Source organism: Pyrus communis, chromosome 2 (genome assembly GCF_963583255.1).
Source record: "Pyrus communis chromosome 2, drPyrComm1.1, whole genome shotgun sequence".
In the NCBI taxonomy this organism is placed as follows: domain Eukaryota; kingdom Viridiplantae; phylum Streptophyta; class Magnoliopsida; order Rosales; family Rosaceae; genus Pyrus; species Pyrus communis.
Window position 1 is genome coordinate 22,157,916 of NC_084804.1, and position 11,236 is coordinate 22,169,151.

The following is an 11,236-nucleotide window of genomic DNA, read 5'->3' on the forward strand; positions in this document are numbered from 1 at the left end:
TCCCTTTTTTTTTTTTTTTTTTTTCCCTTTTTCCTTTATTTATTTATTTATCTATATATATAAAGTGAGAAGGATTAAAAGGTGAAACATTCAAAATACCAAAAATTGTCCTTCAAGAATTCTTAAAATTACAATTGAACCGTAAGAATTTAAAGTAATTCACCACATTTTAATTTTGAATGAATTTTAAATTTAAAACTTTAATTAAAAAAAACTCCCATGTTAGTGGGCAGTTTCATGGTTTTGCTTCATTTTTTTTATGAATAATTTTTTAATAAAAATATAAAATAGTTATTTAAAAAAAAATTAAAAGACATAACCTAATATAAAAAGGTCAATTATGCGTGTGTCAAGAGTCTAGTATATTTTTATTTTGGGTTTGCTTCAAACACGATGGTCGGTAACTGTGGCAGGCGGAAATAAATCTAGGTTTAGGTGCATGAACGGTTGGTCAGGCGTGGAGGTTCGGGAATCATGGTGGCCTGGTGCGAGATGGTACATGGCAGCGGTGGGCTGGGATTTGAGAGCAGTGGTTTCATGAGAACGCGGGTCGGTCTGGGTTGCAGGTTAGGTGTGTGCAGGCTGGTGGTTTGCGGGTTAGGTGGAACTGAACAGGCTGGTGGTTGAGGACTGGGCTTCGTGGAAGCAACCCACCGCCTTACAGCCACCGCATTTGGTCTTGGATCGACCTGGTTCCCCATTCTTTTCTTCCTAGCTTTTTGTTAGGTTCTCATCCAAAAAACAAAACCCAAAAAAAATAAGCTTGTAGAAAAGTAAGTGATGCAGAGAAATAGTATTGTGAAACTGATGATTTCCTTCATTCCTTTCACCGTATAAATAATACAAAGTTTACAAGAGTCCTATTGTAACCATGAAACAACTCTTAACATATTTATCAACATTTACATTTAAACAGATTGAACCCAAATTTATCAACTCTAAATTGCAGTTGGGCTCTTAGTATATATGGTTTTTTTTTTTTGGGGGGGGGGGGGGGGTGGAAGAGTAAGAAATCTTGCTGGCAGATTGAACCCAGAAAACAAAATCTCAGTCTCCAGGACAAAAAGATCTTTGCTTGTTTGCTGTTGGGTTTGAAAACCTTGGTGAGATAGAGATTTTGGGAAACTTTTGTTTTGATGGGGCTTTTGCTAAAGCAACAAAATCAAGATTGAAAGTAGAGGTCAAATCTAGGTTTTGGAGAAGAATTGAAAAAAAAGTGAAAAAAAAAGTTTTTAAGTTTTAGTTGTATAAAAATAAAAATTATTTTTTTTATTATTTAAATATTTTAAATCTACATGGCAACATTTAATTAGACTTGTGGGATCCACTTATGTGCCAAATCAGAACATAATAGATTTTTTGACAGAATTGTAAAGACTACATTGATTTGCAATACCTATTTTCAGAGATTACATTAATTGATTTTCAATTTCATGAACCAACTTAATGAGGTTGGTCAATTTCAAGCATCATTTCTGATAAAACCCTTTATATTTTGGTTGTTAAGCTTTTTCATTTTGTGTAAACTACCTATCTAAGTTTACGTTCAAAGTTAATCTATTTCTTATTGTTTTATGTGTATATTTGATCGATCAAATATTTGAACTCATACTAATGGTGTAGTAGTGGTGTTATAGAAATCAAACTCAAGAGACATGATTCATATATATAAGTAGTCATAAGGAGATCACATTTTTAAACCAAATTTGCAAATCAAATGATGTATTACTAAAAGAAAATAAGCACGTTAATCAATAATGCAATAATCAACATCAACATCATTTGGTGTAAAAATTTGATCTCCTTAGCATTACGTATTTTTATTAAACATCACTATTGTCTTTATTCACATACATTTTAAAGTTTAATGTTCAACTTGAGTGGGAGACAGAAAAAGGTTTGAAGGGTCAAAGTGAAAAATTCCTAAAGTTCACCGGGCAAATATAATATAACCCAAAAATTAGACAGACATTATCTTCGAATAAATCTAACAAACTTAAAGCGAATTGTCATTTACATTCCCTCCAAAAATCTTATATTAATACATTGCACTAAACTTTCTGTAATTAAAAAAAAAAACATAACTGGGCAAAATAGATAATTCCCTCCTCCCGAGGCCGGCCATCCCTTCCTTCCCTTTTGTCCCTTTGTCCGTTGCCGAACAAATCGCGCCACTAAGAAACGACGAGAAAAGCAATGAAACGGCAGTAAAAGAAGCACCGAAGTCGAATTATTTTGCTCATTTCTCCATACGCACCCTCTGCTTTATCTGAATCGCTAATCCCCGGATCAAATTCAGAAGTCAACCCGAACAGAGAAATGCAGCTAAAAGCAGGCCTCTCAGCTCTAGTCACCGGCGGAGCCTCCGGAATCGGTGAACCACCTCACTTTTACGTTCATCAAATTTAACAACACGAGTATTGGTTTAACTCTGTGTGTGTGTATATGTATATATATGTATGTATCTATGTATGTATGTATAATCGGAATTGTGAAAATTTACGAGAACAAAGAATTTGATTTTTGAAATGTCCAAATCCGTTTCGGCCTTGTTTGGTCTCGAGGATTGGATTGGATTGGATTGGATAATCCATTGGATTCAAGTTATGGTGAATGTAGAGGTGAACCATTTTTTAATTTGAGGGGATTACACGTTAAGGGAAATTATGTTTTCTAATCCTCCCATTTCACGGGGAATTGGGATGGATAAGTTTTCTCGATGAGTAATCCATCTCATACCTTCAAGTTGGACATAATTTTTTCATTTCTTCATTCTAACTTACCTTGGATATAGTGGGTTTTCCATTCCAATGATCCAATCCAATCGTAAACACCAAACTAGGCCTTCAAATCCAGGCCAATTCTTAACGCAACCGCTAGCCCAGTGCATACACAATTTACTTACATTGTAGACTCGCAAATTCTTTAGCAATATGATTGTTTTCGTGATGCTAGCTGTTTTTTATTAGTGATTCCGTGGGCTGTTTCTGTGTAGGAAAAGCTCTGAGCTTAGCTCTGGCAGCAAAGGGAATATTTGTGACAGTCGTCGATTTCTCTGAAGAAAGAGGGAAGGAAGTTGCATCCCTTGTTCAGAAGGAGAATGCCAAGTTCCACTCCAATTTAGGTTTCCCGTCTGCTGCGTTTGTAAAATGCGATGTTTCAAATACAGGTGAGTGAACAGTTTGTACAACCGTCCTGCCAATGATTGGAATTACTGAAGGTTAATATTGTATGGTTAAGATTTGAGAACTAAGACATGTGATGTTGTCTTTCTGCTTGAACTGTGTTTATTTGTAAGTTTTAGCATGCTTACTCTGTACAATGACACACCAAACATTCTACAGGGAGGCCAAAAAATATCATACATGTTTCATGAGAGTCTATTGAGCCATGATTAAAAGAATTTTGATATAGAAAAGAAGATCAAAGAAAACCAGTTTTGTTTTTGGTCGTGTTTCTGTGATTACCAGTCTGCACATGCATCTGCATTTCACTGTCACGAACTTAAAACTTGAAGAGGTTATCTTCTCGATCATCCTATATGGCTTTTATATTAATTTGGAATCAGATGGTACCTTTCAGATAGTTACATTATTTTTTATGTCATGGACAGGAGATATAACTGCTGCGTTCGAGAAGCATTTAGCAACATTTGGAGGATTGGATATTTGTATAAACAGTGCAGGCATTGGTACTTTCACACCATTTGATAAGGATCAAACCGATGGTACTCATACCTGGAGGAAAACAATTAACGTGAATCTGGTGGCAGTTATTGATTGCACTCGCCTTGCGGTATGCTTTGAATCTTGACTCTTTTTTCCTGACATACTTGTTAGGTCTTTGAAAACCCAAAAATTCTATCAATGATCATTTCCAAACAAATTTTAATTGATAATGCTGAGGGGATATATTGTCATTCCTATCTTCATAACATAGGAATATCTTTTGTTGATTCATGAAGGTCCTTATGCTATGTTATACAATTTCAGTACGCCATTATACCACCAGTGGTATCTATTACCTTATTTTATTGAAAAAAATAATCACTTGTTATGGACTGAAAAGTGATTTTGTGAAGCCTTTCAATAAATGACAGATAAGCTGTTTCATCAGTTTATGAAGACTATGGTAACATTTCACCATTTTTTTACTGACAGAGAGACCTTTTGAATCATCTTTAGTCTTGCACGTTTCTACTTTTCTTCTATGTTGTGCCCCTTTTGCTGTGGTCCCTATTTTCTTCCCAGTAGTTAAATAATGGGTTACTCCCTCTGAATTTTGCTTAAAAGACTTTCAATTTACGCTTATTGAAGTGATGATAAACTGTTCTGCGTCTTTCTTCTGTCTTCGTTATTGATCTCAGGAAAGAAAATTGAGAGCCATAAGGTATTTTACCTCTGTTGACTACATTAGTGTCTTAATGAATCAACTATGTTCCAAACAGATTAAAACTATGGAAGCTTTGAAAAAGCCTGGCGTAATTATCAATATGGGGTCTGCCTCAGGTCTTTACCCACTCTATACTGATCCAATCTACTCTGGCTCCAAAGGTTTGTTCTTTGTACTAGCTTTGTCCGGATTTGCTCTCCAAAACTCTTCTTTTGGTCAGTTTTTTCCTTTTCTTTGAGTATCAGCAGATACCGATAAACTAAAGTACACCTAACATGCATATATATTGTCAGCAATATTTTCATTGATACATTATTGATCATAAGACAATGCTTTTGCAGGTGGGGTTGTTCAATTTACGAGATCTCTTGTTCCATACAAACGTCGAGGGATTCGCATCAATGTACTTTGTCCTGAAGTAAGATAGTAACTTACATTCAACTGATATTAGCCACAATGCAAAGGAATATTTTAGTAAAACACTTTCCTACGTATTTGATGCAGTTTGTTGAAACTGAGATGGGCTCAAAGGTGGGTTCTAAATTCATTGGTCTAATGGACGGTTATGTGTCCATGGAAATGGTGGTAAAAGGTAATGCGTTACTAAAATCTTTTCTTTGAAGAAGTTTGTGATTCTAGTAATCATCTGCGATTGTAAATTTTAGTGATAGGTATTAGATTTGTTTGACCTCATGGTCAAGGATTTACTCAAATTGTAGAATACCCTATTATATGGAAAAAAAATCAAGAAATATTTTATGCTGATCTGCAAAAACAGTTGTATAGCCGCAATGATGCTTTTTATGTCTAATTTATTAGCTTTAGATGATCCCATGTAGATAACCGATGCACTTTTCAAGTTATGGATACTTCGCTTGTTTCAAATTATGGCTTTTATTTTGTTTTGTTATTTTTTTTTTATTTTCAATTTTTTAATTTTGGAGTGATGTTTAGCCCCATAGTTTGGGAGGGGTGTTTTGAGAAATGTTCTGTTGTCTGTAACTTGCAAAGTTAGTCCTTTTCCACTCAACTCTATGAAGTCAAATGTCAAAACCTTCAGCAGGGCTATTGGGGAGGTTTTCTAGCTTTTAGCATATGCGGCTGTGTGCCATCTGACTGACATGGTTCTTGGACATTGTTTGGCCCACAATGTAAAAATTCTGGGTTTAAGAAAATTCCATGTTTATTCCTAAATAAAGGTTTCATCTCGAATCATGCAATCACTGATAGATCAATCATATTTTATAATTTTCATATACGTTCTCAAGTTCCAAGCTGTTGTATTGTATTTGTAGGCGCTTTTGAGCTTATTACTGATGAGAGTAAAGCTGGCTCATGCCTATGGATTACAAATCGAAGAGGCATGGAATATTGGCCAACTCCCGCAGAAGAAGCAAAATACTTGGTTCGCCGTTCAAGTTTGAGGAAAAGAGCTGTGGTAGAAGCTCCTTTCAATTTTCAACTTCCAGAAAGTTTTGAGAAATTGTGAGTAATAATGCATCAAACATTATTTCCCTTTTTCTTTTTCAGAAAGATATCAGCTCTTAGGTGCTTTACCATATACTATAATGTATGGTTGGATTTATCTTATTGTGAATCTATAAATTGAATTTGGCTTGTATAAGAGAACAAAATTATGATATTGGGTAAAGTTGGTAGACTATTTCCTACTAAATGTCTGTCAAATGATGACTTTTATTGGTATAGGTAGAAAATGAAGCTTTGCATAATTCTGGTCATTGTATCCATTTTCCGCACTTGGCTTACAAATATCCTTTGATTGTGAAATTTTGAGAAAGAGGAACTTTCTAAATGCATTGCCATGCTTGTGTGTAAAATGCTCGCTACAAATTATATCTTTGGTATTGTAGTCTCAAAACTTTTCCTTTCATGTTTCAATTGTTATCTGCTCAAATCTTTCTCATGTTTTGTTTAACATTAGGTCACAGAAGCAAGCATAAATTATCTCTTGAAAGAATGCGAGTGGTTTGTTATTAGTTTTTGTTAGCTAATAACAGTTATTTTTATTCAGAGTTGTTCACACCTTGAGTCACAATTTTCGTAATGCTACCTCCATAGTGCGTGCACCATTGAGACTACCCATTGAACCGCACAGTGTTCTTGTGAAAATCATATATGCTGGTGTCAATGCTAGTGATGTAAGCATCTGACTCTCCTTGAAATATTGATTCTAAGTTTTCATTCTCATAGTTTATGTTTTGCTATCAAACGTTGTATTGGCTAATATCTGTTGCTCTTTCTTATTTATGATGCACGTTTTCTTTTGAGACATGATTAAAATTGGACTGAACTTAGTGATATACTGGATGATGAGTTGCCAGGGGAAGTGTCCCATCAGGTGTTTTAGCGAGTAAAAGTTAAGGCTTATGATTACTTGGCCAGGCAGCAGCCTCTATGGGAGTTGCTTTGGCATGGTCCCAAGACTGGATTACAGTCTACAAAAATGGACTGAATTAATGCACAACACAGGCTGCCGTGGGGGGACTGCATCACCTTCTATGATGAGAAAAAGTGCTAATTATACAGAGAAGGGATGCTCTGGTAGAATAAGATGGGATGGGGCTGGGGAACAATCTAAGGAGTCTAAATACTTTTGTTCTTGCATTTTTAATTATGTGATAATTGTTTACCAAGTATAATGATATTGAAGATGCTGTCTCCTTTTGTAAAGCAAATAATATATGCTCTAACAAGGACTTATTATTCATAGGTAAACTACAGTTCAGGACGTTATTTCAGTGGCAAAACCAAAGATACCGAGTCCCGTCTTCCATTTGATTGCGGTTTTGAGGTGCAGGACAATTTATAATTTTTAACATAACAATCACTCGTGCACTGATGGTTTACAAATGTTTAAGTTAAGGTTATTGCTATTTGTGATGTCTAGTTGACAAAACTGTTTCACTGTTGCAGGCTGTGGGGATAATTGCAGCAGTAGGGGACTTTGTTACTAACTTGCAAGTTGGTACTCCTGCTGCAATCATGACTTTTGGAAGTTATGCAGAATTCACGTTGGTACACTATCTGGAGAATATCTTTTCTATGTTTACTGAGATGGTCTTTCATTTTTAATGTCAGACGTTTCCAAGTTTCCACTAATTCATGACACTAAATGATTCTATTATATTTTTGTTCATATATTTCTTTATAATATCAATAACTAGGTTATTTGATGAGCTTTCAACTTGGTTAGGTACCTTCAAAACACATCCTTCCTGTGGAAAGACCAGATCCAGAAGTTGTCGCTATGCTTACTTCAGGACTGACCGCATCAATCGCTCTAGAAAAGGTTAAATATGTGTGTGTGTGGTCGGAAAACTATGTGTAGTTCAAAAAATGTTAGCGCACTTGTGTTTTTGTATCAGTATTTTGTATTTTTTTTTGGCTGAATCCTAGGTGATTATTCAATGATAACGTCCCGTGGAGTTTCTAATAATTTTCTAGTAATTGTGTGTAATATTATTTGTAGCCTTCGTTGTTTTTAATAGTTTAAATTATTCAATGAGACACCACATTTTTATTCGTCTGACACTTTTTTTTTATTGTGCGCATCTAGGCGGGACAAATGGAATCTGGGAAAGTAGTTCTTGTCACTGCTGCTGCTGGGGGGACTGGGCAATTTGCAGTCCAGGTTTGCTTTCAAATGTGGAAATAGCTCTTTCTTATATGCATGTTTTTTTGTTCGATTCCACAGGGTGTATGGCTATTTGTGATATCAGTGTATTCACTGTCTAAATGTTGTCGATACATACCCAATGTTTTAGTATGTCAAACTCGTTGACATCAACAAGGGGATGGAATTCTGGGGCAAAAAATCCCATCCTCTATCTCCTGAAAGCCCACCAAATTTGGTGCATATTGATCGAAATGTTTTGTCCTGTCATTTAATTCTGACATTCTATGATGCCAACCTTTGTCTTTCTTCGCTCAAACACTACTCTTAGTGGTCCTTTATGTGCATAGCTTGCAAAACTTGCTGGAAATACTGTGGTTGCAACTTGTGGAGGTGCAGAAAAGGCAAAGCATTTGAAAGAATTGGGGGTTGATCGAGTCATTGACTATAAAGCTGAAGATGTCAAAACTGTATGCCTTTTTAATCTTTTCCCTTTATTTATGAAATTGTTTCGTTAGTTGTATTTGATGGAATTCTCAGCTGAAAAAGGACTCATGACTTCTTTGATGTGATGCAATATGTCAAGTAATCCAGCTAATAGTATCGATATCTTCTTATACCGATTGCTTAGTGCTTTTTATTTTCAAAGACTCCTCAGATCAATATTTACCTTAAGCATGTGATGAAATGCAATGTTCTTAAGATCAGTACAATTTTGAATCTACCAAATCAAACACCCAAGTTTCACAAAGTTAGGAGGCTTATTACAGTTGGTATTAGATTATAGAATTAATCTGACTCAATCATTATCTGGCACTGGGTAATTGCCAATCTAGTTCTTCCATTTTGTTGAAGTAACCTTGACTCATAGGTCATAGACTCATAAGCTTGTATGGTTCTCGAGTTTTATCAGGTTTTCCTTCTCCAAATTACATACGTTACTGAAGATGGTTTGGTAATGCAGTCAGAACACTCGCTAATGTCAAAACACATTTTTGTCATCCCTACTTCTTAGGTTTAAATTGAACTAAATGGAATTCACTTTATAACATGGATCCACGCACGTCTTGGAGGAATAAAGGAACAGCCACCACAAAGAACTAAATGCTTTTGAATCTGATGGAGATAAAGGAGCAATGCAATCCATTAATTGATAACTTTCAATTTTGCAGGTTCTAAGGAAGGAGTATCCCAAAGGTGTTGATATTATCTATGAGTCTGTTGGTGGTGACATGTTTGATTTGTGCTTGAATGCTCTTGCGGTCTATGGACGACTCATTGTGATCGGAATGATTTCTCAGGTTCTTTATTCATGCAAGCATAAACGTTACTAGAATATAATTTTCTTTCTTGACACTTGATATGCCGACTTTGATATAGAAAATTGAAATATACCAAAAGGTTTGTTTCGATTTTCATTTTAGGTTATGTGCAAATATGTAGTAATAGTATGAATATTAATAGAAAATTTGATAGGATTAATTATGTAAATTGTATATCAACATATGCAGTCCAACAGACACATCCGTCTCCGCCATTAATGGTAAATATCAGTGCAAGCTCCAGTTAGCAGTCTTAACCATATGCTGGGCTGGTAAAAGATTTCTGGGATATACAGGCTCAGCTTTAGAAACATAATCTCCTTGTTCGGTTTTAACAGTCCTTGGGCCTAGGAAGCCTTTGGGATACCCTTGACTTGGTAAAAAAAAAAAAAAAACTTTCCTTGTTTGTTCAAATTTCTATAGATTTGGATTTTGTTTAAATTCAATTATGTGGATTTTCTCGTCTGCTGAGGAATTTTCTTGTGTTTGATGTTGGTGGATTTAGTATTCCTTTGACATGATTCATTATGGTCACAGTATCAAGGAGAGCATGGGTGGAAGCCGTCAAACTATCCTGGAATTTGCGAAAAGATTTTAGCGAAAAGCCAAACTGTGGTATGTAGCTGCTGAATACTTAAACTACACTCCTTGAGTATTCTCTCAATTCAACTGTTTTTGTCACTGGGATACTATAATCGGGTCATTATTTGATCCATTCACAGGATCTATTGCACTGCTTTGAGAATTGAAACTGCATTCAAATATCTTTCGGTGAATTCATCTATAGTAGCAAATGTTTATTTAACAAATTTCATATCTTCAGGCTGGTTTCTTCCTAGTGCAATACAGTCACCTTTGGCAAGAACATCTGGATAAACTAGTTCATCTTTTCTCCAAGGGAAAGCTGAAGGTCAATATTTTACTTATCTTTGCTCAACCTTTTCACTCACCTAAATAATTTACTGTACTCTATCCTAGGACGACTTAGGTTTTAAATTGATGATACTCCTAATCGTATCTTATGCGCTCATTTTTATAGGTTTCGTTAGACCCAAAACAGTTTCTGGGCGTCCGTTCAGCTGCAGATGCTGTGGAGTATCTCCATTCCGGTAAAAGTGTAGGGAAGGTAATTCATCTGTCCTATCTTTTACTTGTCTCACTCTCGATGTGGTAGTGTGACAAATCAATTTCCCCTAAATGCCTTTTTTCCTTGCGACTAAATAAATGTCACAGGTTGTCGTTTGCATCGATCCATCCTTTAGGCAACAAACATCACGATTATGAGCAGATGGATGTTGTCTTGTAGCCTCCCAGGCATATTTTTCTTTCCTTTCCGAGCAGCAAACGCTCGAGGGTGGGAAAGAATATTGGAGGGCACGGATAACACTCGCAGCTCTTGTCGAATGAGGCTGGCCAAAGATCATTACAGTTCGTCTGCCATAGAAGATATCACAAAAGCGGTACACAGCTCACTCCGAACAATGTGTGGAAAAACTTAACGGACCCAAAGAATAAAGTGGTGGTGGTGTTGGATGCAGTCTACCCCATAAGAATATTTTTTAGAACAAAAATATTTTTGGTTGTGAATTTGCCATTCCCGAGATCCCAACTTATGAAGTGGAATACCACCGTAAAAAGTTTTATCGTGTAACGTTTTTTTATATCGTTATTTAGCCTGTCACGAGGTGCAATGTGAGGAACGCACTCTGCTTCAGTTGACTAACTTAACCAACTCTAATTGTGAACTTTAAAAACAAGAGAATATCGGGATGAGTTTTCCAGTCCTTTCCAGTGCTAGTATTCTACAGATAGTAGCACTGAAATTCCCACTTAAAAACTCTTAAAACTATACATCCACCCACATTCAAACACAAGCCCTAAGAAAAGG

General features: G+C 35.8%; 1 protein-coding gene across 1 annotated transcript; it reads left to right on the forward strand.

Moving 5' to 3' along the window:
- The first annotated feature begins 2,088 nt into the window (after window positions 1–2,088).
- On the forward strand, window positions 2,089–11,009 carry LOC137725285 (uncharacterized). The gene is made up of 18 exons (XM_068463920.1): window positions 2,089–2,374; window positions 2,996–3,169; window positions 3,614–3,795; window positions 4,448–4,553; window positions 4,734–4,810; window positions 4,897–4,984; window positions 5,688–5,877; window positions 6,425–6,551; window positions 7,124–7,204; window positions 7,327–7,428; window positions 7,607–7,702; window positions 7,970–8,044; window positions 8,377–8,496; window positions 9,199–9,327; window positions 9,886–9,963; window positions 10,172–10,258; window positions 10,388–10,474; window positions 10,582–11,009. The coding sequence occupies exons 1-18, from the start codon at window positions 2,320–2,322 to the stop codon at window positions 10,630–10,632; spliced, it is 1,905 nt and encodes a 634-aa protein (XP_068320021.1). The 5' UTR covers window positions 2,089–2,319; the 3' UTR covers window positions 10,633–11,009.
- Window positions 11,010–11,236: the final 227 nt, after the last annotated feature.